The sequence below is a fragment of the Oncorhynchus keta genome, chromosome 18, assembly GCF_023373465.1.
Source record: "Oncorhynchus keta strain PuntledgeMale-10-30-2019 chromosome 18, Oket_V2, whole genome shotgun sequence".
NCBI classification, from domain to species: domain Eukaryota; kingdom Metazoa; phylum Chordata; class Actinopteri; order Salmoniformes; family Salmonidae; genus Oncorhynchus; species Oncorhynchus keta.
In genome coordinates, this window is record NC_068438.1 from 25,336,453 (window position 1) to 25,363,366 (window position 26,914).

The 26,914-nt window shown below is 45.8% G+C and overlaps 1 protein-coding gene across 2 annotated transcripts in view; it reads right to left on the minus strand.

Annotated features, from left to right (window-relative positions):
- Window positions 1–26,914, minus strand: part of LOC118397517 (CXADR-like membrane protein) — a 99,299-nt gene that overhangs the window by 13,420 nt on the left and 58,965 nt on the right. The window contains exons 1-3 of one of the 2 annotated variants that reach the window (XM_035792369.2): window positions 9,330–9,471; window positions 8,948–9,105; window positions 1,766–1,967 (exon numbers count right to left, since the gene is read on the minus strand). In XM_035792369.2, coding sequence (XP_035648262.1) covers window positions 1,766–1,967; window positions 8,948–9,067 — 322 coding nt within the window. In that variant the 5' untranslated portion in view covers window positions 9,068–9,105; window positions 9,330–9,471. Of the gene's footprint in view, window positions 1–1,765; window positions 1,968–8,947; window positions 9,106–9,329; window positions 9,472–26,914 lie in introns of those variants that run through there. The other variant, XM_035792368.2, reaches the window with a different exon arrangement.

Genomic DNA, 26,914 nt, shown 5'->3' on the forward strand with positions numbered 1-26,914 from the left:
GTAACGAAACAAAATCTGAAAAATGGTTTGGGGTATCAACTACAAGCACAAAAAAAGTGAAAATAAGGCCACCTGTAAAAATGGGTGAACTTCCGCTTTAACAACTAAATTCTGCATTATCTGTTTCAAGCTGACGAGGTCAATCCCCAATGTAATTTCTAGACATAAACTCAGCAAAAAAAGAAACGGCCTCTCACTGTCAACTGCGTTTATTTTCAGCAAACTTAACATGTGTAAATATTTGTATGAACATAACAAGATTCCACAACATACATAAACTGAACAAGTTCCATGTGACTAACAGAAATGTAATAATGTGTCATTGAACAAAGGGGGTTCAAAATCAAAAGTAACAGTCAGTATCTGGTGTGGCCACCAGCTGCATTAAGTACTGCAGTGCATCTCCTCCTCATGAACCTCACCAGATTTGCCAGTTCTTGCTGTGAGATGTTACCCCGCTATTCCACCAAGGCACCTGCAAGTTCCCTGACATTTCTGTGGGGAATGGCCCTAGCCCTCAGAACGAGCAGTATGGCTGGTGGCATTATCATGCTGGAGGGTCATGTCAGGATGAGCCTGCAGGAAGGATACCACATGAGGGAGGAGGATGTCTTCCCTGTAACGCACAGTGCTGAGATTGTCTGAAATGACAACAAGCTCCGTCCGATGATGCTGTGACACACAGCCCCAGAACATGACAGACCCTCCACCTCCAAATCGATCCCGCTCCAGAGTACAGGCTTCGGTGTAATGCTCCTTCCTTTGACGATAAACGCGAACCATCACCCCTGGTGAGACAAAACCGCAACTCGTCTGTGAAGAGCACTTTTTGCCAGTCCTGTTTGGTCCAGCGACGGTGGGTTTGTGCCAATAGGCGACGTTTAGCCGGTGATGTCTGGTGGGGACCTGCCTTACAACAGGCCTACAAGCCCTCAGTCCAGCCTCTCTCAGCCTATTGTGGACAGCCTGAGCACTGATGGAGGGATGGTGCATTCCTGGTGTAACTCGGGCAGTTGTTGTTGCCATCCTGTACCTGTCCAGCAGGTGTGATGTTCGGATGTACCGATCCTGTGCAGGTGTTGTTATACATAGTCTGCCGCTGCGAGAAAGATCAGCTGTCCGCCCTGTCTACCTGTAGCGCTGTCTTAGACATCTCACAGTACGGACATTGCAATTTATTGCCCTGGCCACATCTGCAGTCCTCATGCCTCCTTGCAGCATGCCTTAGGCACGTTCATGCAGATGAGTAGGGACCCTGGGCATCTTTCTTTTGGTGTGTTTCAGAGTCAGTAGAAAGGCCTCTTTAGTGTCCTAAGTGTTCATAACTGTGACCTTAATTGCCTACCGTCTGTAAGCTGTTAGTGTCTTAAAGACCGTTCCGCAGGTGGATGTTCATTAATTATTTATGGTTCATTGAACAAGCATGGGAAACAGTGTTTAAACCCTTTACAATGAAGGTCTGTGAAGTTATTTGGATTTTTATGAATTGTCTTTGAAAGACAAGGTCCTGAAAAGGGGACTTTTCTTTTTTTCTGAGTTTAGTATATTATATATGACATGTTACTTCTACTGTATATGCCTCAACAACCACACATCTCAGAGAACCTCGCAACAGAGAAACAAGGCCAAACAAAAAAATCTAAATCGAATCACTCCGTCTAAATCAAATTGAATCATTAGATCAGTTAGCATGAGAGAGGAAATGTGCCTGCTAATTCCCTATTGATTAGCGTGTGTGAGAGACAGAGCTGGAGAGCAGACTCACCCAGCACTATGAGGTTAACCTGGCTCCAGTGGTACTTTCCCCCCGTTTTGACCTTGCAGTAGTACTCTCCAGAGTCCGTCAGCTGTAGGTCACTGAGGAGCAGGGAGGCGTCTCCTTTCAGGTAGTCCCCTGCGAAAGACAGACGACTGGCCTCACTGGTCACCTCATTGGTGTACACCTGGCCCCCGAAAAACGTAATGATCTGGGTTGGGGATAGAGACAATGAGACACACTGAGAGAGCTGTAATGCAGAGACATATGTAAAGACATCAGATCTGTATCTGGATTTACACATGCATTGGACACTGCTTGATCATAAAGACACATACACATACAGTACAGACATGTACCCTGTCTTTGTCTTTTTTCTCTCTCCCCTGTAAACACACACACACTACAACAACACTATCAAACACAGCTGTCACAGCAGCCTATTACTCAGGGCAACTGAGAGCCTGCAGATGGTGACTGCTAAATGCTGGTGCCACAGCACATCAGTGCCACAGGAGCGGGGTTTACCTGCTGTGCTTGCAGGTGACAACTGGCCATTTACAGTATACACACACACAAACACACACACAAACACGCACACAAACACACACAGTCTTGTACAACTAACCGTGTGGGGACAAAATTCTGTCCTATTCAAAATAATTTCCCCTAACCCTAACTCTAACCCTTACCCTAACCCTAAAACCTAACCTTAACCCTAACCCTGAATCTAACCCTGAATCTAATTCTAACACTAATTCTAACCTTAACCCTAAACCCCCTAGAAATAGCATTTGACCTTTTGGGGATCAAGGTTCGGTAGGTTACTTTCTAAATGTAATTCGCTACAGTTACTAGATAGCTGTAATTGTAATCAGTAATGTAACTTTTTGATTACACAAACTCAGTAACATTATCTGATTACATGCTGTTACTTTTAGATTACTTTCCCCTTAAGAGGCATTAGAAAAATTCAAAAATATATTTTACCAATTGAACGACATCTATTGCAGGATAAATCAATGTTAGAGATTACATAGATGGCCCTATAAGATGTTCAATTTTACTTTATGGGTTGGTTATGTTGGTTTCTTCTATCCCATCCCTTTCCACTACATTAAATTATATCTTTACATTAATAGACAGTACCAGTCAAAAGTTTGGACACACCTACTCATTCAAGGGTTTTTCTTTATTTGTACTATTTTCTACACTGTAGAATAATAGTGAAGACATCAAAACTATGACATAACACATATGGAATCATGTGGTAACCAAAAAAGTGTTAAACAAATCTAAATATATTTGAGATTTGAGATTCTTCAACGTAGCCACCCTTTGCCTTGATGACAGCTTTGCACACTCTTGGCATTCCTTCAACAAGCTTCACCTGAAATGATTTTCCAAGGAGTGCCCACATATGCTGAGCACCCGTTGGCTGCTTTTCTTTCACTCTGAACTGTGAACAGCCATCCATAACAACCACAATCTGTAAAGCTCAAATAGCTAAATCAGAGAGTAGCAGTGTGATTTACATCAATGCGCTATGTAGATATCAATAAGTGATATCCGTATCGCTGTAGACTACAACACTGCTGTCATCCTTACCTCCAAGTGTTTATTCAAGTTGGATAATATTTGGATGCCGACAGCAGTTGCACCATTGGAAGACATAGCTTGGCTGTAGCCTACAAAAGCCTATCCCTGCTCTTTTCCCACAATCCATAAACCACATTTGGTGTGTCATCATAGTGGTCTCTGACTTGTGGTCAGACTCACTCAGGTGAACAAACTGATTTGAATGTCATTGAGAAAACCGAGAAGTGTCAAAGATTTTTTTTTGCAAATTTCTGAATTTAAAAGTAATCCTCGAAGTAATCATCTAGTTTTTCAAAAGTATCTGTAATCTGATTACTTTATTATTGCTGGTATTTTTGCTGTAATGTAACGGATTACAGCTACTAGTTTTTTGTAATCCCTGGTGGGGACTAATAAAATGTCCCCAGTTGGTCAAATTTTTGTTTGTTTCTGTGTCTGTGGAAGGCCTCAGTATATGGGCCTATGGGTGGTTACCACCATTATCATTAGCATACGCATCCCCAGGTTAGCACAAGTGAACTCTGCCCTTGCACAGGCTTTCTCTCCCCTCTGTGCTCCTGACACATGTAGCCTGTACGCTCGGCAACAGAGGCTAAATGTTGACAAGCTGCTCTTTTCCATTTCAACACGGCCTTTCAGCGGAAATAAAATAATTAGTTATTCATTCCGCCACAGGCACAGTCTCATTCCTAACCAAATTATCAGACATTTGATTTTAATTAATGGTGCCTTCAATGTTATCTCCCCGTTAAATAGTCAATGCAATGTGCCAGCCCCTTCAGAGGAATAAAAGTGTTACATTTGTTTTCCATTTTCTTCCTTTTTCTCCCTCCTCCCTTCTCCCTTCTCTCCCACCTCCCTTCTCTCCCTCCTCCCTTCTCTCTCTCCTCCCTTCTCTCCCTCCTCCCTTCTCTCTCTCCTCCCTTCTCTCCCTACTCCCTTCTCTCTCTCCTCCCTTCTCTCCCTACTCCCTTCTCTCTCCTCCCTTCTCTCCCTACTCCCTTCTCTCTCTCCTCCCTTCTCTCTCTCCTCCCTTCTCTCCCTACTCCCTTCTCTCTCTCCTCCCTTCTCTCCCTACTCCCTTCTCTCTCTCCTCCCTTCTCTCCCTACTCCCTTCTCTCTCTCCTCCCTTCTCTCTCTCCTCCCTTCTCTCTCTCCTCCCTTCTCTCCTCCTCCTTCTCTCTCTCCTCCCTTCTCTCCCTCCTCCCTTCTCTCTCTCCTCCCTTCTCTCCCTACTCCCTTCTCTCTCTCCTCCCTTCTCTCCCTACTCCCTTCTCTCTCTCCTCCCTTCTCTCTCTCCTCCCTTCTCTCCCTTCTCCCTTCTTTCCCTACTCTCTTCTCCCCTTCTCTCCCTCCTCCCTTCTCTCCCTACTCCCTTCTCTCTCTCCTCCCTTCTCTCCCTACTCCCTTCGTCCCTTCTCCCTTCTTTCCCTACTCTCTTCTCCCTTTCTCTCCCTCCTCCCTTCTCTCTCTCCTCCCTTCTCTCCCTCCTCCCTTCTCCCTTCTCTCCCACCTCCCTTCTCACCCTCCTCCCTTCTCTCTCTCCTCCCTTCTCTCCCTACTCCCTTCGTCCCTTCGTCCCTTCTTTCCCTACTCTCTTCTCCCCTTCTCTCCCTCCTCCCTTCTCTCCCACCTCCCTTCTCTCCCACCTCCCTTCTCTCCCACCTCCCTTCTTTCCCTACTCTCTTCTCCCCTTCTCTCCCTCCTCCCTTCTCTCCCACCTCCCTTCTCTCCCTACTCCCTTCTTCCCTTCTCCCTTCTTTCCCTACTCCCTTCTCCCCTTCTCTCCCTTCTCCCTTCTCTCCCACCTCCCTTCTCTCCCACCTCCCTTCTCTCCCTCCTCCCTTCTCTCTCACCTCCCTTCTTCCCTTCTCCCTTCTCTCCCTACTCCCTTCTCTCTCTCCTCCCTTCTCTCCCTACTCCCTTCGTCCCTTCTCCCTTCTTTCCCTACTCTCTTCTCCCTTTCTCTCCCTCCTCCCTTCTCTCTCTCCTCCCTTCTCTCCCTACTCCCTTCTCTCTCTCCTCCCTTCTCTCCCTACTCCCTTCTCTCTCTCCTCCCTTCTCTCCCTACTCCCTTCGTCCCTTCTCCCTTCTTTCCCTACTCTCTTCTCCCCTTCTCTCCCACCTCCCTTCTCTCCCTCCTCCCTTCTCTCTCACCTCCCTTCTTCCCTTCTCCCTTCTCTCCCTACTCCCTTCTCTCTCTCCTACCTTCTCTCCCTACTCCCTTCTCTCTCTCCTCCCTTCTCTCCCTACTCCCTTCGTCCCTTCGTCCCTTCTTTCCCTACTCTCTTCTCCCTTCTCTCCCACCTCCCCTTCTCTCCCTCCTCCCTTCTCTCTCACCTCCCTTCCCTTCTCCTTCTCTCCCTACTCCTTCTCTCTCTCCTCCCTTCTCTCCCTACTCCCTTCGTCCCTTCTTTCCCTACTCTCTTCTCCCCCTTCTCTCCCACCTCCCTTCTCTCCCTCCTCCCTTCTCTCCCACCTCCCTTCTCTCCCTACTCCCTTCGTCCCTTCTCCCTTCTTTCCCTACTCTCTTCTCCCCTTCTCTCCCTCCTCCCTTCTCTCCCACCTCCCTTCTCTCCCTCCTCCCTTCTCTCCCGACTCCCTTCTCTCTCTCCTCCCTTCTCTCCCTTCTCCCTTCTTTCCCTACTCTCTTCTCCCCTTCTCTCCCTCCTCCCTTCTCTCCCTACTCCCTTCTCTCTCTCCTCCCTTCTCTCCCTACTCCCTTCGTCCCTTCTCCCTTCTTTCCCTACTCTCTTCTCCCTTTCTCTCCCTCCTCCCTTCTCTCTCTCCTCCCTTCTCTCCCTCCTCCCTTCTCCCTTCTCTCCCACCTCCCTTCTCACCCTCCTCCCTTCTCTCTCTCCTCCCTTCTCTCCCTACTCCCTTCGTCCCTTCGTCCCTTCTTTCCCTACTCTCTTCTCCCCTTCTCTCCCTCCTCCCTTCTCTCCCACCTCCCTTCTCTCCCTCCTCCCTTCTCTCCCACCTCCCTTCTCTCCCACCTCCCTTCTTTCCCTACTCTCTTCTCCCTTTCTCTCCCTCCTCCCTTCTCTCCCACCTCCCTTCTCTCCCTACTCCCTTCTTCCCTTCTCCCTTCTTTCCCTACTCCCTTCTCCCCTTCTCTCCCTTCTCCCTTCTCTCCCACCTCCCTTCTCTCCCACCTCCCTTCTCTCCCTCCTCCCTTCTCTCTCACCTCCCTTCTTCCCTTCTCCCTTCTCTCCCTACTCCCTTCTCTCCCTACTCCCTTCGTCCCTTCTCCCTTCTTTCCCTACTCTCTTCTCCCTTTCTCTCCCTCCTCCCTTCTCTCTCTCCTCCCTTCTCTCCCTACTCCCTTCTCTCTCTCCTCCCTTCTCTCCCTACTCCCTTCTCTCTCTCCTCCCTTCTCTCCCTACTCCCTTCGTCCCTTCTCCCTTCTTTCCCTACTCTCTTCTCCCCTTCTCTCCCACCTCCCTTCTCTCCCTCCTCCCTTCTCTCCCACCTCCCTTCTTCCCTTCTCCCTTCTCTCCCTACTCCCTTCTCTCTCTCCTCCCTTCTCTCCCTACTCCCTTCTCTCTCTCCTCCCTTCTCTCCCTACTCCCTTCGTCCCTTCGTCCCTTCTTTCCCTACTCTCTTCTCCCCTTCTCTCCCACCTCCCTTCTCTCCCTCCTCCCTTCTCTCTCACCTCCCTTCTTCCCTTCTCCCTTCTCTCCCTACTCCCTTCTCTCTCTCCTCCCTTCTCTCCCTACTCCCTTCGTCCCTTCGTCCCTTCTTTCCCTACTCTCTTCTCCCCTTCTCTCCCACCTCCCTTCTCTCCCTCCTCCCTTCTCTCCCACCTCCCTTCTCTCCCTACTCCCTTCGTCCCTTCTCCCTTCTTTCCCTACTCTCTTCTCCCCTTCTCTCCCTCCTCCCTTCTCTCCCACCTCCCTTCTCTCCCTCCTCCCTTCTCTCCCACCTCCCTTCTCTCCCTACTCCCTTCTTCCCTTCTCCCTTCTTTCCCTACTCCCTTCTCCCCTTCTCTCCCTTCTCCCTTCTCTCCCACCTCCCTTCTCTCCCACCTCCCTTCTCTCCCTCCTCCCTTCTCTCTCACCTCCCTTCTTCCCTTCTCCCTTCTTTCCCTACTCCCTTCTTCCCTTCTCACCCTCCTCCCTTCTCTCCCTACTCCCTTCTTCCCTTCTCCCTTCTTTCCCTACTCCCTTCTCCCCTTCTCTCCCTCCTCCCTTCTCTCCCTACTCCCTTCTTCCCTTCTCCCTTCTTTCCCAACTCCCTTCTTCCCTTCTCACCCTCCTCCCTTCTCTCCCACCTCCCTTATCTCCCTACTCCCTTCTTCCCTTCTCCCTTCTTTCCCAACTCCCTTCTTCCCTTCTCACCCTCCTCCCTTCTCTCCCACCTCCCTTATCTCCCTACTCCCTTCTCTCCCACCTCCCTTCTCTCCCTACTCCCTTCTTCCCTTCTCCCTTCTTTCCCAACTCCCTTCTTCCCTTCTCACCCTCCTCCCTTCTCTCCCTCCTCCCTTATCTCCCTACTCCCTTCTTCCCTTCTCCCTTCTTTCCCAACTCCCTTCTTCCCTTCTCTCCCACCTCCCTTCTCTCCCTCCTCCCTTCTCTCCCACCTCCCTTCTCTCCCACCTCCCTTCTCTCCCTCCTCCCTTCTCACCCTCCTCCCTTCTCTCGCTCCTCCCTTCTCACCCTCCTCCCTTCTCTCTCTCCTCCCTTCTCACCCTCCCCCTTCTCTCGCTCCTCCCTTCTCACCCTCCTCCCTTCTCTCGCTCCTCCCTTCTCTCCCTCCTCCCCTTTGTCCTGTCTCCATTTTCTTGTGGAACCAAATCTCTCACTGCTAATCAACAGATCAGTTTGTTAACGAATGACTTCCAAAGAGAGAAGAAATCTCTTTGTTCTGACGAGGACTGTTGAGATGCCATGGTCTTACTGTTATCAGATACTGCATTTCATTAAGAAATAACAGGAACAAATCAAAACAGAAACTGATACTCTAACATCATCTGAGAGCTACAACACAAGTAATTAGATTAGGGCTGTTTTTAGACTCGGGTAAATGATTCAAGGTAGGTGATAGGATGGATCCATTTTTATCCTATTAAGAGCTGGCAGTATTGATGTGGTCTAATTCAATTGTCAGGGACTGGAAGGTCTAGGTATTCTATTTTCACAGCTGGTAGGATGTATAGGCTTTATTTATTAACTGTGTCTCTGGTGGACTTTCAGCCACAGTAATTTGTTTACTACTGTATCTCTGTCGACATTGTAACACTTCAGGGAATCTGAAAAAGCCTATGAAAAAAACCCTGAGCAGATTAAATAAATAGAGAATAGAGGAATTGGGAGAGAGTAAGAGTAAACTGCAGGAAGTAGAAAACGGTTGAGATGGGAAGGAAACAAATTGGAGGAACATTGTGTTGTGTAAGTGTGCCTTTGAAAAAGCTATTCAAATGATACCATATTGGTTGCAACAAAGATATTAGGGGGGTATAGAGAAAAGGAGTGAGAAAAAAGAGAGAGAGAAGGAAGGAAATAGAGACAATGACAAAGAAAGACAGGAGAGAAAGAGAGAGAGAGAGAGAGAGAGAGAGAGAGAGAGAGAGAGAGAGAGCAGCTTCCTCACCACTCTCTGCTTGGAGTTGGGCTTCTGCAGTAGCCACTCGATGTCGAGCAACTGCGCGTTGGACTGCCAGAACTGATGGTGGCACGGCAGGGTGGCGTTGTCTCCGACAACTCTCTTCATTTCTGTCTGGGCGCCAGCCGTCAGCAGGCTCAGCAGCGCTGGAGAGAGAGAGAACAGAGACACTGTCAGACAACTAGAACCAGATACACCGCCAGACAGCAGCCACAGGCAGAATATAGCTGGAGTAAAAAACATAGTGAGATAGGAAACAGAATCAAAATTACTAGGACATAATATGTACAAGAAACAGAATCAAACAATAAAAACCATCCAAACCACAATGAGACAAAGACTATAACTAGTCAATATCTCCCAAGCCGACCTAGCTGTCAGGTTCTTTGCTGTAGGACAGGGTATGGGGTACACTAGGTTCAGTCAGTAGCATACATGGGGCTTGTGACTCGGCCCCTGGCCAGAAGTCAGACTGTTAGGGCCTATTACGCAGCGGGGGCCGCTGGGCTAATTTATTGGAGGATGCTGGACAGCCCCACTGGCTTGAAGGGAATTAGGGAGAGGCGTCGGGAGGATTTGCAGAGGGATGAAGCTTAGGGGGGCCGTAGGGGGGCCAAGGGGACTTACGACTCCCTCCACCTGGTAGACCCGGCATGGGGAAAACAATGCACAGGCTCCACAACCCCACTGGGCTTACTCGCTCAAATGCGAGATATATTTTTGGTGCCTCAGCATTAACCTAACTATCACATTTAATTTAGTCACTGCAGAGAGCGGGCTAAGAGCCTGGCTTCAAATAGCTTTCAATAAAGTTATCCAAATGCTTGTTCGGATGCCGTATGTCCTGGTCATGTGAACATTATATTATCTCCTTTTCATTACTCAGTGGTATGTTGCTGATTAGGTGCTGAGTGTTTCAAAAAAATCACTAAATATACAGTGTGGTATACATACTTACACAAACACTGTATGGCCTGTTGCCTAGCCCTGAGTGTGTTATGTCTGGGCTTGAGTGATTCAACAGACAGCGACTCGTTTAAAGAATGCTTTTGTGCCCTATCACCCTCAATGACGTTGTCAATGTTCCATGGATCACCTAATGTGGTCAATGCATCAGTCATAGGCACCTTTCTTCTTATTCAGCTGCCACCCCCTCAGGAACAGCACACGTATGAGCTGTCAGCGCCAATGAGAATGGTCGCTGGTAGGCCCTATAAAACATGTGACTTGGTGTAAGTTTGTGTTAAAGTTGGTGCCATTGGAGATGGGTGACAACTTACGAGTCGTAAGCTAGCAGTTCATGGTAAAGTCTACACCAGTTGTATTCAGCACATGTGACAAATCAAATTTGATTTGATTTGGTACGGGGAGGAAGGTATCCTAACTGTAAACCGCTTATTCAGAATTGGTTGACTGACTCACAGTGATGACATCATTACTCTGTGAACTTTGTGTGCAGCTCTTTAAGTTTCCTTCACTTCACATTTCCCTGCTGCAATAACCCTGGGCTCTACGCCAATCACTCACATCCATCTGAGTCACCACTTAGACACAACCCCAGATGCACTCACTGACTGGCACCCAGCAACACAGGAGAGGAAGCCATATTACAGTACATCAGGGCCCTGCTGAATACGACCCTGTTGACAGGACACATTACTGAGGTCCTCCTACTGCTCTTGCGCTCCCCTGCTCTGCTCAAATCACTACTCAGCAGAAAAAAGGGCCACCTCTTCCCAGCCAAGGAGCTCCCAGCACCCCTGAAGGTGTCCCCGTTCATGACTTTTTAATGCAGCATTTGCAGAGCCATTCATCTTGTGGGCTCCCCGCAGATATTACTTTGGATGGAAGTTATGGAGAGAAGCCTAGGAGAGAAGGACCCAGCCAGCACAGAGGACACTGGGTATCCTCTCAGCATAGCTCCTAATCACTTTAAGGAGGAGGAGGAGGTAAGAGGAGGTTGGCTGGAGTGTGTGTGTCCGAGAGAGTGTGAGTGTTGGGGCCCGGTGATATTCCGTTGGGAGCCCAGTGCCCGCTGCTAGACAAGGCCTGTTTAAGCCGTGCTGTCTAATCAGTGCCCCACACTCGTCACCCCAGGGCTGAACTCCCTGCTCTGTGTGCTTGGCCTGATAACAGCTAGTAGGCTCACCTCTCCACCGCCAGCCCGCCCACGCCTCCCTGCTCCCTCTCTTTGAAGGAGGACTCACAGGCAGGGGAGAGTATTGCATTTGAGCAATACAAGTAGGGCTAGTTATCAAAGGGGGTATATGGAAGTTTGTGTGTTGTATGTGCAATTAACTGTGCTGTATATCGTTCACTCCTTTTGCCAACTCTCAACAACCTTCCAACAAGCACGATGAGCCAATAAAGACAGTTTGGGTTTGGAAGTAGGCTTCACTTCATCACCTGTCAATAGATTTACCACATATGAAATGATCTAACTTTCAGCCAACAACATGACAAAGATGTCAATGTCTTTATAGTGACATTACAGTCAGCTTTTACATCCACAGTTTATGGTCTTGGAGAGGGGATTTTGTGCTGTGGAATGGATAACAAAGTGGTCCAAAATAAGCCTGCCTTGAAATCTATTTGCACTCAAATTTGGATTGGCCTCATTCACAGTGTGCACAGCTGTGGCAGTTTGGACCGATGGGAACCAGCATTTGTGAGATGCCCAGTATGCGGCATACCGGGGTGTCAAAGCAGACTATGGGGACTCTGTATAGGAACATCCAGTAGTCTGTAGTTTTATGACATTGGCTTTAATGTTTTAATATAGTGGGATATTTCAGCATACTTTAATTTAGTTAATTAATTCAACCATTTAAAAAAACAAGCACACATAAAACTTGAAGAAGTCATACATGCACATCAGTAAAATCATTGAGGATGACACACAATAAAGTCAGGAACTTATATCCACTGTGGTCCTCTTGAGACAAGAGACAGAGTATGGCAGCGAGATAATAAAGCATAAAAACAAAGAAGAACAACATCTATCTCGTCATTGCAGTTACATCGTAGGGTACATTCAAATGGGCCCAGAAGACATCAAACTGTTTTTTACTTTATTTTTAAGGCATTCCACCCTGAGGCTCCAGTATACAAGACAGTACCTTTCCCAGCATTACTCCTGAATTTGTTTAAGCACATATTAGCAACACCTGATCTGGTGCTGTGGTTTTGTACATCCCTAACATGAGGAAAGTAATCAGTCAGATATCTGGGTGCAGAACCATAAATACACCTGGAAACCAGACTCAGTCTAATCTGGGACACCCTAGCCTCAATAGGCAGCCAGTTGAGTTCCTGAAAGCAGCTCCTGCCTATGTGAGTACGTGGACTCACCTTCAATACTGTCCTGATCAGCTCATTCTGGGCAATCTGGAGCTTCCCCTTCAGAAGATTAGACAAGACCCCAAACCAGGAAGTATTTGCGTAGTCAAAATGGAATTGAATTAGGTCAGTGGCTAGCACTCTCACGGAGTCCTTATCAAGCTGCTTGGACTTTCTAGCCAGAAACTTGGTCCCGGAAGGAACCTTCCCTAGGAGGAAGGAGTACCATTCCACAAAGATTTCTCTCATCAAACTCTTTCCTGATGAAGTCAGTCAGGTAAAGTATCAGTGGAGTGTGTTTTTCTAAATCCCGACTGAAAATCATACATTTGACTTAGTTTGGCATATTCATACATTTGTTCATGTACAACTCTCTCCGGGATCTTTGATGTAATAATGAGGATAGATACAGGCCTACAATTCCCAGGGTCAGACTTTATCCCCTTCTTATACAGAGGTATAACTTTAGCTTGTTTCATGTCCTTGGTAAAGATGCTTTGTTCAAGAGAGAGATTAACGATATGCGTAATGCAAGGGGCAATTTGCAAGAAACCTTGCTGGAATATTATCCAGGCCTGTGGCTTTGGCGCATTTAAGCTCTGCTAGCATAATTGCTCGAAACATGTTCCATCATGAGCAGACCTTGGTTCAAATACTATTTCAAATATATAAAATACTTTCACATGCATTCAAAGTAAGTATTCAAATATATTTATGAAAAAAAGTCACACTGGGCACACACTGGTTGAATCAATGTTATTTCCACATAATTTCAATGAAATTACATTGAACCAATGTGGAATAGATGTTGAATTGATGTCTTTGCCCAGTGGTGTGGTTGAATATTTTAATATATTTGAAAATCCACTTGGAAATTATGTTACAGTATTTTCAAATACTTATTTCAAATACTATTTTCAAATTTCTGGGTTAATTGCATGGGAGTATATTTGAGTCAATGTATTTGAAATACAATACTATTTGGTTTTTACAAATAACCATTCAAGTACTCAAATACAATTACTTGTTTTGGGCTGTGTATTTGAAAATATTCAAATACACAAAAAAGTATTTTAAATACCAGATACTCTAATACACATGTACTTGAACCCATGTCTGATCACGAGGCATCTATTCATTCACGTCTTCTTGACATTCCATAGGGCCCTGGGAAATGCCATGTTAAGGAGGCCATCTAAACTGAGAGCTGTAAGTCAAAGAGGTATTTTGCGATAAGATAACTATGTTAATAACTTCTAGCTCTGACTAGACACCCCCTCATTTCCTCTACTCTCTGGACTGTGATCAACGCGGCTGCACATTGTCATTTTTGATGGAGCTCGCAAAGAAAAGAGCTAAAGAAAGACAGAGAGAGAGACAGAGAGAGACAGAGAGACCGAAACAGAGAGAGACAGAGAGACAGAAACAAAGAGAGACAGAGAGACCGAAACAGAGAGAGACAGAGAGACAGAAACAGAGAGAGACAGAGAAACAAAGAGAGAGACAGGGAGACAGAGACAGAGAGAGACAGAGAGACAAAGAGAGACAGAGAGACAGAAACAGAGAGAGACAGAGAAACAGATAGACAGAGAGAGACAGAGAGAGAGAGAGAGAGACCGAGAGAGACAGAGAGAGACAGAGAGACAGAAATGGAGAGAGACAGAGAAACAGAGAGAGACAGAGACAGCGAGACAGAGAGACAAAGAGACAGAGACAGGGAAACAGAGAGAGACAGCGAGACAGAGAGAGAGAGACAGCAAGACAGAGAGACAAAGAGACAGGGAAACAGAGAGAGACAGAGAGATAAGAGAAACAGAGACAGAGAGAGAAACAGAGAGACAGAGAGACAGAGAAAGGAACAGAGAGAGGAACAGAGAGAGACAGAGAAACAGAGCGAGACAGAGAGAGTGAGAGACAGAGCGAATGAGGGAGAGCTGGGGCGACTGTAGTGGAGGATCCAATTTCTATAAAAATGCCCTAGGGGGAGTTGTGCTCCAGTAAATCCACCTCCCCACAGAACGGTACAATCTTATTATAGAGCAGCCAGTGGGATGCAGGCAGGCAGCGGCCCCAGATCTTTCACATTTACCAAAGTCAAGCCCCACATCCCATCAGCACATTGGCTTGGTTGGGGCCTCAGCACCGCTGAAGCTCCTGACCTCTGGCTCTTAAGACCGAAGAGATCAGTGGAGGAAAAAGAAGAGAGGAAAATGCCACAATGAGCTTTAATCTTACCTTAGCTATAGGAACAAGCAGTGGGGAAAAGTGGAGGATGCAGAACTAACTCCTTTAGAGTCCTTTAGAGAATATGTACAGTATTTGTCTTTGTAATAAGAGTGCATCTGTGTGTGAGAGTGAACAGTATGTGTGTGCTGCATGCTTTATGTGAACATATGCTGTCTCAGAAATGCCCTTCCATACTCCTCTATCTGCATAATGGAAAAACAAGGCTATCTCATGTTGACGGTAAATCAATGCCTCTGTGCAGACATGTGAATTAGAGTATAGCAGTTGTGGGGCATATGGAGTTTCAAATTGCATAGGAGTTACCAGCTGCTCCACACAAGGTATGGGTCCAGACAGGGAGAGAGGTCTGCAGCATTCATCTCTCAGCACTGCCACTCTATACTAAACGTTTTAGCTTGCACCACTGACAGGCTCCTCTGGCAGGAGGAGAGAACAGAGGGGAGAACTACTCAGAGAACACTGGGCTGGGAACATAGACAATAGCCTCCTAGGTTACCAGGTGCACTGTATTTGGCTTTTCTCTTTGTTCTGACCAATATGTATGAAGTGCATCAGAAGTGACAGCTGACATACGTATTAGTTGAGCTGGAGAAACATTCAGATGATGGAAAACATTGAAATATTCAGAGGTCACAGCCAGAGGTGCAGCTTGGTGTTTTAGAAAGATCAATGAAATGAACACTGCATCACAGTGGGTTTGTTGACCTCCTGTTGCTGTGGCTATACAAATGGTAAATACAGTATATTGGTGCTTTCTTCACAGGGAAACAGAGTTATCACAGAGATGGGCACAGAGGGAGGTAAAGCATATGCTCTCTCTTTTACTGCCATCTCTGAGGCTTTCCAGAGAGACGGAAGGCATGAAACACTGAAATCCTCTCACATCTCTGATGGCTCCCCAGACAAGAGCCATGCTCTGAGACGGTAGTACAAACTGACAGGCTACAAAAACAACCCTCGTCAGAGCTCTCAAAGAGACTCCTTTATTTATACTGCCTCTTATACAGCCTCTTTTTAATTAGTTCTTCTGAAGGGGGTAAATCTTTTTAAACGCTCCCAGAGATCACGTCCAAACATTAAATCGCACGTGTCGCAGGCACTCCCTAATTCTTGGTCCAAGTCATGAATATTTTCCTCCTGTGGAATCAAAGAGGGCTGTGTTTTCTCTGACTGGAGGCTGCTTTTTGGAGGGATAAAGTACCCATAATCCTTCCCTGCATTGCGCTCGGTGACCAACACCCCTTCTGCTGACATGGAACTTTTCTCCATGCCACTTGCAGCACTATTAAAGATCAGGGCCACTTCAAGCATGGAGAGAGAGAGCCGGGGCTTGAAAGGAAAAACGTTTCAAATGAGGGCCCTGTCATGTCCGCACTCGTCTGCAATGATGGATTCCTAAGAGCCTGGCTAGAGCAGGCGAGTGCAAAGAAGGAATGGAATCACTTCCAGGATAATCTGTTGGACCTGGAAGAGAGGAACAGGTAAAGGGAGAGGGCCTATGGGAAATACGGAATGGGAGATGAAATTCCACTAAGGTCTGAAGAATGTAGGACACTGTGGTACGTTTTCACCTCAAGCTCGCTTGTTGCCTTCATTAGCATCTATTTCAGGGGCTTGTCATCTATGTCACATCAAGCGAAGAACGGACGCCATCCCACTGACAGAATCCCAAAATATATGCTAAATTGGTTTCATGCAGAGGGCTTTTAATTCCCCAAAAGTTTTCGATAAACTCTCTCAGCAGAAAAAAGCTAATTACAACTTTTCCCAAAGGAACGCCAAGTCACTAAAACCTGCTTACATCTTCCAAACCCTACATCTGTTGGAATCATACTGTATGCACGGGTGTTATCCAAGATCCTATGGATGTTCCATCAGCCGCTTAGCCGTTAGCTTAAACGACCAGGGCTCCAGAGTGTACCACATGTGGTACTCGAGACGTTCCAGTAAGCAGCCACCGCTGCCCCACTTCCTCCTTCCTCCCTTTATCTTTATGTGGCTCAGTAAAACCACAGCTCCAACATATGATAGAGTGGAAAAAGAGGCACAGGACTTAAAAGGGCCCAAACACAAAGACACAACTGACAGTCATTGGTTGAGTTTTAATTCAAACCCAATGCATTTTAAGAGACTCCAGGCTCCCTCACAGGATAATCGCCGGAGTCTGTATGGTGTTCAACCTTTTAAGGGGTTATTTTCAGGTTGAAATAACACCATGTAAAGGACCTCCCATTTCCATGATGTGTTCTAAATGAACAAGCCTCCCAAATATCAAATGGTCTGGCTTGCGCAAGATTACATGCGTCAGCTGCATTGTGGGGCTTGGAGAAAGACCCTCTGCTTTGCTGTGGCAATATATCCTCCCCACATCTGGCCGCTCCAAAATAAACCAGCATGTGTGTGCATTCGCTTTTCTACACATGACCAGAGTGTCTACATACAATATGTGCTTAGTTCTCTCTTCCCAGGACAGGGAATGATAGAAAGAGATAGAGGTATAGACTTACCCCTCAAAAAGATTTGACTAATGTGCTGGTCATCTCTCTCTCTCTCTCTCTCTCTCTCTCTCTCTCTCGCTCTCTCTCACTCTCTCTCTCTCTCTCGCTCTCTCGCTCTCTCGCTGTCTCTCTCTTTCTCTCTCTCTCTCTCTCTCTTCTCTCTCTCTCTCTCTCTCTCTCTCTCTCTCTCTCTCTCTCTCTCTCTCTCGCTCTCTCGCTCTCAAACTTTACTAGCCTCCAATGCCCCACCCCCACTGAGTACAGTGCAGAGTATCCATATTTCATGGACAGGGGACTGAAATCCCTTGACAAGGTTAGACATTTCCAAACAGGCTAGAATAGACCGCTTTTTGCCATTTCCATAAAAACATTAGAAAACTTTGCTGAAAATCATTTGCCCAGTGAGGTGGTTGTGTAAACAATAAGTGAGGATGAAAAACAATGGCAATAATTGAAAGACTCAGCAATTCGTGATATTCAAAGAAAACAATTCTACATCCTGTTAAGAAATTACATGTATTTTCATAGAAACTATATGAATTTACCTCTATTAGGAAAACATTTATGTTTATCAAGCACTTGGAAAGTTTCTCCAAGAATTCAGCAAAACTATTGTTTTCTGAGCCCGACCTATGTTTCGCTTTGAGTGGCATTAAGTTATTTTTCTTGGCAAACAGAAAGGTTATTTTCCAGGATTGTGTAAACAGAAAGGAAATATTAATAACAGAGGACTTATACTGTAACAGTTAGCTGGAGAAGAAACAAGAAATGATACCTAGAAAAAGAAAAACAGTCATACATTTGCCTCCATGGGGTTCAGGCTCGGCTTGACCCTGCCATCAAAACAGATGGTGCAGTCAACTTGGAAGCTGGCCTTATGAATTAAAGCACTGTTTAATACTGCCTCACCTGCTGCTGATAAACAGGAGCTGTCATGTTGGGTATTGGTGTGATAGAAACTAAATTATGCTATGGACAGACAGATAGAGAAGCACTGAGACCAAACAGAATTGCCACAGTACTCATATCAATAACCTTTTTGTATACTACTTCACCTGGCACAACAGGCACCTGTGTGCAAGTCTCTCCATTATCCAGGACACAAAATGGACAATGTTTATTTCCCTGTTATTTATAAATCTAATCTCCATTTGTGGCTGGCTGCTGAACTCCGCTCACATTGTCGGTGCTGCCTGGACTTGTGCATTGACCTCCGAAGATCAATAATATGCTACGGTGCTGCCAAGTCCATTTAGCTGCAATCTGTCATTTTTTATGTCAATTAGGTGGAAAATAGATTTGACTAGGTGGATGACCAAGAAGTGGAATGCATGGTGGTTGCCCAGTCTCTGTGGTGATGGATGCTCTATATCAGCATACAGTACGACCAATAAAAAACATCAAATGCTGTCTGCCTTAAGTATTGTACCATTAACTTTTATTAAATGCAACTCAATATTTTGATGATGATGTTTTAAAGGAGTCTCCTAACTCCTTTTACAAGTAAGACAATAAAACACACGAGTATGTACAAAGGTTAGTGGTGGTACGTGAAAACAGGGCTATTAAAAAAAAAACATCAAAGCCTGGACTATATTTAGAGCTGTACGAAATTATGGCTTTAGATGGTGTAAAACGGCCTGGGTTTGGACATGCTAACGCTAAAACATGGCTTTAGATGGTGTAAAATGGCCTGGGTTTGGACATGCTAACGCTAAAACATGGCTTTAGATGGTGTAAAACGGCCTGGGTTTGGACATGCTAACGCTAAAACATGGCTTTAGATGGTGTACAATGGCCTGGGTTTGGACATGCTAACGCTAAAACATGGCTTTAGTTGGTGTAAAACGGCCTGGGTTTGGACATGCTAACGCTAAAACATGGCTTTAGATGGTGTACAATGGCCTGGGTTTGGACATGCTAACGCTAAAACATGGCTTTAGATGGTGTAAAACGGCCTGGGTTTGGACATGCTAACGCTAAAACATGACTTTAGTTGGTGTAAAACGGCCTGGGTTTGGACATGCTAACGCTAAAGTATGGCTTTAGATGGTGTACAATGGCCTGGGTTTGGACATGCTAACGCTAAAACATGACTTTAGATGGTGTAAAACGGCCTGGGTTTGGACATGTTACATTTTGTGGCCTGAGTATGCTGCTGGGCCTCTTTCGTGGTCCCTCTCCTCTCAACACACATTTAATTCCATTAGTCTGTCCACTGCCACTGTTTGTCACTGTCGAAGCCCTTGAGTTCACCCAGGGTTAGATGGAGCATATCTGAGCAAAGGCACTGAAGAGCTCGGCTGTTGTCCATGGAAGAATAGGATCTGAACAACAACAGAGCAGAGTGAGTTCCATGTTGTACATTTAACAAGCTAATTGAAAACAGACGGGACACTAACTCCCTCCCCTTCATCCGAGTCTGATAGCTCGCCAGCAAGAGTAACATATTCGCACTGTCTCCAGAATTATGGTATGCATCTGATTCATCCTTTTACTTGATCGACTAAGCAGAACATAACAAATACACGACACATGAAACCAGGAGTGTATACAGGATGCTGCTGTTGCTGCATGGGAGTGGAGTCACCCTATCCATCCTGTCTGATGACTGGGAAGGGCACGTCGAGGGACCCATCTCCATTTTTCTAACTTGATGACTAATAATCAGAATAATTTGAGAGTGCTCTTCTCAACCATTGATGGCCTGATAAATCCTACCATGGCACACCTATATGAGCTTTCCTCCACGTGATGAGTTTGCTACACAACTTGATATATTATTAGACTGTATTAGTGATTTAAATACTTGGATGGCTCACAACTTTCTCCAGCTAAATCAAGACAAGATCGAGGTACTTATTGTTTTAGCCAAAGCACAGAGAAATAATCTGCCCGCATATTTTAATTCAAGGCCAATAAAGATAAAACACCAGGTAAAAAACCTAGGTGCTATTTTAGATTTTGAACTCAATTTTGAATCGCACATGTAACCAAAATAGCTTTTTACCGCCGTGAGGAACATTGCCAAGGTGCGGCCATTTCTCTCTCAGGCTGATACAGAGAGACTCATTCAGGCTTTTATTACAAGCAGGCTTGAGTCACGCTTGACTACTGTAATGTTCTCCTGTCTGGTCTACCCAAGAGAGCCATTGGTCAACTGCAAAACATACAGAATGCTGCAGCACGGCAGTGGAGGCTGGTGGGAGGAGCTATAGGAGGACGGGCTCATTGTAATGGCTGGAATAGTATAAATGGAACGGAGTCAAATGTGGTTTCCATATCTTTGATGTGTATGATACCGTTCCATTTATATCATTCCAGCCATTACAATGAGCCCGTCCTCCTATAGCTCCTCCTACCAGCCTCCACTGTAACCCGGGTACTGACCAAGACAGAGAGCACACATTACACTATTTTTAAGGTCTCTGCACTGGCTGAGTTTTATCATTCATTTTAAGATTATTCTATTGTTTTTTAAATTAATCCACAATTGTGCACCCCAATACATGTCAGACATGCTTTTAAGTTATGTACCCAGTAGGTCCCTCAAGTCCTCTGGAACTTGCCTTTTAACTATCCCAAAGCCTAGGACCAAGAGGCATGGGGAGGCAGATTTTAGTTACTATGCCCACAGCCTCTGGAATAGCCTGTCAGAGAACCTGAGGGGGGCCGAAACTGTGGACATATTTAAAAGAGATCTTAAAACACACCTTTTTAGCTTTGCTTTTCCTTAGGGTGCTTTTTAATCTTTCAGTTTTCATTGTTATTCTTTAGTTTTTTTATCTTCTTATGTTGGTTGTGTAGTAAATATATATTTTTTTATTTTGATTGTTTTTCATAGTTTTTTCCTGTGAAGCACATTGTGCTGCATTCCATGTCTGAAATGTGCTGTAGAAATAAAGCTTGATTTGATTTGATATCCCCTGAGGTGAAGAGGTGCCGTGGCAACTTTCACGGCTTGTGAAATGTGTTGATTTGTGAGGTATCTGACAAAGACAAAGTGCTCCTGTTGCTGTCGAGGGCAAACAGGAGCCAGAGCTTCCAGGAAAGGTCCCATTTATGCTCAGAGGATCACTAATGGCCCAGGTTACCATCTGTGCTGGTGGCTACTCAGGTCCAATGGAGCAGACTGACAGTGAGTGCCTGCTAGACACACATACACACACTCTGTCTCATGAGTACACAGAATACACAATCACTCACATATAAAGTACAGGCATCTCTTTACTTACTAAATGCTGGCATAAGAAAGCAATGCAGCATTTCAGTAGGCCTAATAGAGCAGCCTATCAATAGTAAACTATTTAGAATCATTACTGTACTTTGTCCACTTGTAATGTGCCATATACTTGATATCCATTAAAATAATGCGTGTGATGCAACCAGGCATCTTACAGCACCAGTTAACAACATGCCTAAAAAGCCCTTTAAAGATGGAGCTCCAGGAAAGGCCAAAAACCTTCTCCCATCACTAGGGGTCAGCAGCAAAGCAGAGGTCCCCATGCATCCATATGTGGCAAAAGCTTCACAGCTCTCACACACTCCCCCAATAAATAAGGCTGGCCTTTGGGCTGCTCAGCCCATTCAGTCTCAGTGCAGGGTGGCCCCTCCCGGCCCGTCAGCCAGATAAGGAATTCCCACGCGGCCACATCCGAGGGAGGAGAGGAGATTGAAACCAGATGAATGGGACTTTGGTGCAGCAGGCTCGCCAGGCCCATATTTCACTCCCCAAAGCCTGATTAAACGAGATGTGGAGCTCGTTGGGCCAAGGCTGAGAGCTCAGTGCTCAGAGCAGGGCGTGGGCTCAATGCGACAACAGGGTAAAGGGCAGACCTACAGTCTCTCTGATTTGTCACCGTAGTCTCAGGAGTTCTTTTCAGACACATCAAGATTGCACTGCGAATTTCCTTCAGACAAAATAATTGATCGACCCTGATTCAGACTTTTCAGTTAAATGGGAGCGCTGATGAATGTAATGAAATGAGATTCTGCCTAAAAGGGGTTTGTCACCTTACGTTGTGTTTTTGTGTGAAATGAAGTCGCGCGATACAGTAAAGTAAGCCATGGGGTGGAAAGTGACGACCGACGGTGCCAAAGAAAATGAGCGCAAACAGACAGCGAGGACTAGAAACATCCCCGTCTAATCCAGGAGTTTATATGGATCATGTGAAAAAAGTGAAAATAACTGACACAGTTATTGCTGGAGTTACTAATTATACCTTAGAGTTTATTATAATTGCATAGTTGAGTTATTAAAATGACACATTAATACTGCTGTCTGCAACTACTGTCTGTGTAACATGGATGTAAGACTTGTAAGTCCAATTAAATGCAATCAATATACAATAACTCAAGCCTTTCCCTCAAATTTGAATGTTTTACAGCAATGTGGTATAAAGTCCATGTTCCAGTTGTCCAGGACATAAGATGTGCTCAGCACAGAGAATTTGAGCAACTTGTAGGGTGTTTGACTGTGGTTTAGGGGACTGGGGAAGAAAGAGAAAAAACAAACAAACTGCACAAGGCTTGTTTTTCCAGCTTGGAGGTGATTTTCTGTTGGCCAGCGGAGGACTCTGCTAAACGTGCCACGTGTCCCTGTTTCTCTGTCTCACCCAGTTCATGTGTTCAGACTGTGTGTGTGTGAGTATGAGTGTGAGTGTGTGCGTGTTCAGGGCAGAGGGTGTGTGTGAGTGATTAAGGGTCTGCTTTCATTGGTTGTTCACAATGGTCCTCCTGAGCGAGGTAATGTGGCATACTATTTTCCAGACACTGCTCCAGGATCCATCCCTGTTCCCTCTGACATGTAGCTGGTTGGCCACACTCACAACCCAACGCCAAGCACACTCCATATCCCCATGACATTTCAGCTATGCTGAGTTACTGCTGAAAGAATTGTGAAATTCTGCTGAAAGAATTGTGGCAGCTGAAAGAATTGTGGCAGCTTCGCTGGCTGCTGCCCTGCACTAGGCTCGAGTAAAGAAAGTCCTATTTAATTAATAAGAAATGTTTAATCTGTGTTTGCTTGGGCAACAAGAGGTTGATCTCATTACCCTGGGCTAAATGGCATGCTTGAGCATCCTCTCTGACGAGACTAATATTTTACAGTTAGTTCATTAAGAGAGCCATTAAAAAGACACTGGACCTACTGAACATACATAATACATTCCGGAGACAGTTCAGCCAGTAGAGAGCAAACCACTTAGATGACAAAATACCCAGCACTGCAAACACAAACAAGAACAAAAGCAGAACAATGGGGTAAACCTGGCACAGGACAGGCTAGTTCTGTGGTTGAACATGTGCTCCTAGTGATGCAGTGTGAGTTTAGTTAGTTGTGGTTTACCTGCTGTGAGTCCCCTATTAAACTCAGCCAGCCTTGACACAATACACATGCAGGCTAAGCTTATTATTCTCCTCCTCCTAATCAACTGGCTCCCTTCGTGTGGCAGGGAGGGAGCTGCTGCTGCTATCCACTCCTCTCCGGTCTCCTGTCTCTCCTGGGTCTTCCCCTGTCCCTATTGGCTTCCTCATCTATCTGTGTGAATCATCAGCCTGGCCCGAGCCTCCATGACTTGATCCCCTATGACATCACCACGGGAGACAGAGTGAGCAACACAAAGGAAACACAGCCTCCCTAACCACTCTCTCTCTCTCCTTCTTTCTCTCTCTCCTTCTCCTCGATCTCTCTCTAATTTCAAATGGGTATCAATTATGATTAATGTGCAAGAAGGTACAGTATCTGAGGATATGTCAGAGGACTCTAGATATTAATTTAGCATTTGGCAAAAGCTTACATTTTTGCTTTTCAGAGACTGAAATTAGAGCTTTCGTCCTCTTCTCTTTTGTCAAGCCTGGTCTTACCCCTTTCCTCCCTCTCTTGGTATGTTATATAAATTCATACCTCCCATTCCTTCGTTTAAATACAGCCACACAGCCCTAGATGAGTGCTTAAGTGGTGTGGCAGCTAAACTAGAATCAACACAGGACCCTTTTAGCCATGAAAAAGCGTACCCTGGAGGTCTGAATAAATTGATTTATTTTAGGCAACAGAATGTAGAATCTTATATAAGGCCAGACATGCTAAGTGTTTTGTCTCTTATGCATCAACCCTTAGGGTAATTTCTTCTTCTTAATTAAAAAGGGGGCAAGGAGCAGAGGAGGGATAGCTACTGTTGAGGTGGGTGGGTTTCTTGTTGTATTTCTTCTCAAAGTTTTCGGTATGATCCTCACTCTGCCGTGGAGTCTGCAGTTCTGCTGATGCAGGGACTTTGTCTCAAGATTAATGAAAGACGTTTGGCTCTTTGGCGTTTGGATCCTACACAGAGGTTAAGAACAGCCTCACTATGCCCCACACTATACAGAACGTTCTGCTCACTCAGTGAAGCAATTCTTTCTCTCCTCCTCTCCCATTTTTTCCCTCCTAACAAATAAATAAAAAGTGGATCTCAAATTTATCTGAAAATGACTACTTTTTCTCTGTCCCCTGCTGACAAATCGGATTTCAACCAGGAAAATGAAAACCATTACCCCAAATAATACCGTTAACATGTTTTTGAAGGGCAGCAACCACGTTAGAATAGAATATCATCTGATCTAAAAGGGACAAACGACTGCTGATCTGGGACTGTATGTCCTTTATGTTTCTGTGAGCTGACTTGAGTTCAAGGGGCAGGAGTTGATTTATATGCCATTTATATGCCGCCCTGCGTCATGCAGCAACACACACATATCTAGACTCAAGTACTCCATATTCGTAAAACATAATAACCACATGGCATCCATTTGATATAATTCTGCATTTGACCATGTCCGTGCCAGATAAGCCCTATCCCACAGCAGCAGACTGTGGGCTTTGCTTTCTGGGTGTGATGAGTACATCGTGGTGTCATGACTTCACAACACAGTGAACCGTTGAGAGCCGGATCCCATCATCATCTGGTCACATAAAACATCACAGAGAATATGTACTAAAGCCTATAACACAACGATTTGGCATCCTATCATTGTCAAACATACCTTTCAAAGACGATTGTGTCAAACAGTGAACTGCAGCATCCTCCTATTCAGAACTAGAGTGAGTTCTGGAGGCAGACAAAGTGAGACTGTATAAAGAGACTTTGTCATGCTGTCTGTCTGACTGCCATCCACCCATCCCAGTCTAAGAGGCACTGTATCACTAGTGGTGGTACACTTCACTCTCATACTACTCCCTTTGTGTGGAACATGACCATCTCAAACCAGATTCACCATCCCTGTCTGGCTTCTTTGCTGCATTGGGGGTGATGCAGGTAGGGTAGGGTGGAGGGTTCTGGGGGGAAGAGTGTGAGGGAATGTTTTCAGGAGCCTGCAGTGAGACGTCCGTTCTTTCTTTCATTCATCTCAACCCACATCCTTCAACCGTTTCTTCCTCCAAATCTTCTCCACCCACCCCTTTTGCCTTGATGTGGACAAGCCCACAGTGCACACACAGAACACACACCACAACACAAACTGCAAGGCGACTGTTTGTTGGAGGGGAATAATGCACTTGCCATGCATGGATGGGCCAATGCCAGGGCAATAACAATATTCTCCCAGGCATCCAATAAACAAGAACTGATTCAATCAGCTTCGGTTCCGGCCCAGATGCCATGCAGTGGCCCGGTCCATGTCTTCAGCTGGAGCAGCTAGCCAGCATATTTGAGTAGAGGCGAGCCAGGCGGCGCTGGAGTTAGCAGGATCTGTTTCAGACCGGCCTGCTCTGCTCCAAGCTTATTTATCCCACCATGGTCAATCACACAGGCTCTGCGCACAATTTATATTCCCAATCGTCGGGCGGATTAGTCCAGTCTAATCTGGTCAACTCAGATAAAAACCTTCACCATCTTTCTCACTCTAATATTTATATTAGCCCCACCTGCATTCTAGTGATGTGCTGCGACACAAGTTGCTCTGCGCGAGAGACTCCTCTAATAGGGGGTGGAGGGGAGGTCAGGCAGGTGCAGGACTTCATTCTGTCTGAGATATGTGCCTGGTTCTTAATGCAGACATACAGTAGTTTTGGAGGTTCAGGGTGGGAGTGCATGCTGATGAGTCTGGTGTAGATGAGAGGGAGAAATGCTCTGTATGATTTAATGAGCAGTGGATATTTGCATGGAGTAGGGTTTTAGGAGGGCGCACACACACACGTATGCTCACACACACGCACGCATGCACAAACAAACACACACACATGAGTACGGAGGCAACTGGAGCTGTAAGGCTGCCCTTAGCGAAGTGCTACAGACTCCATAGCGCAACCTTCTAGCCACAATGTCCTTCCTCCCCCAGATGTCCTTCATGACAAGCTAGGTCCCCTGTCACTCAAACACAAAGGGGGACGGATATCTACATGAATGTGGATGAGAGAGAAAGAGAGAGAGAGAGAGACTCGCCTGCTCGGTATATCAAACCATACTGAATAATAATCGCTGCTGAGGTAAGCACAAGAGACCATCCCTCCCTTTCACTTTATGAAAAGCAGCTTAATTGCCAAAAGCATGGAATAAAATGTCTAATGACATTCGAAGGGCTTCATATTGAGAACGGGTCCCCAGCAGCGGTTTTGTATGCTGTAGTAGTGCTCCTGGCCAGTAGGTACAAGCGTGCCTATGTGCTCGCCGGCTGATCAGCAGAGTAATGTCACTGGGTTTTTACCAGAAATTAATCTTAATGTCACTCCGTCTCCCACGCTTGAATGTCACTGCCTTTTAATTGGCCCAGTAAAATGGCAGTGTTGTTTGTGACTGGGAGCGACGGATGGGAAGGAACAAATGAGGTGACGGTGGTTTCAGAGACTTGTTCGATGATGGGGGAATCAGAGCCAAAACCTGACAGGTTTTGACCACGA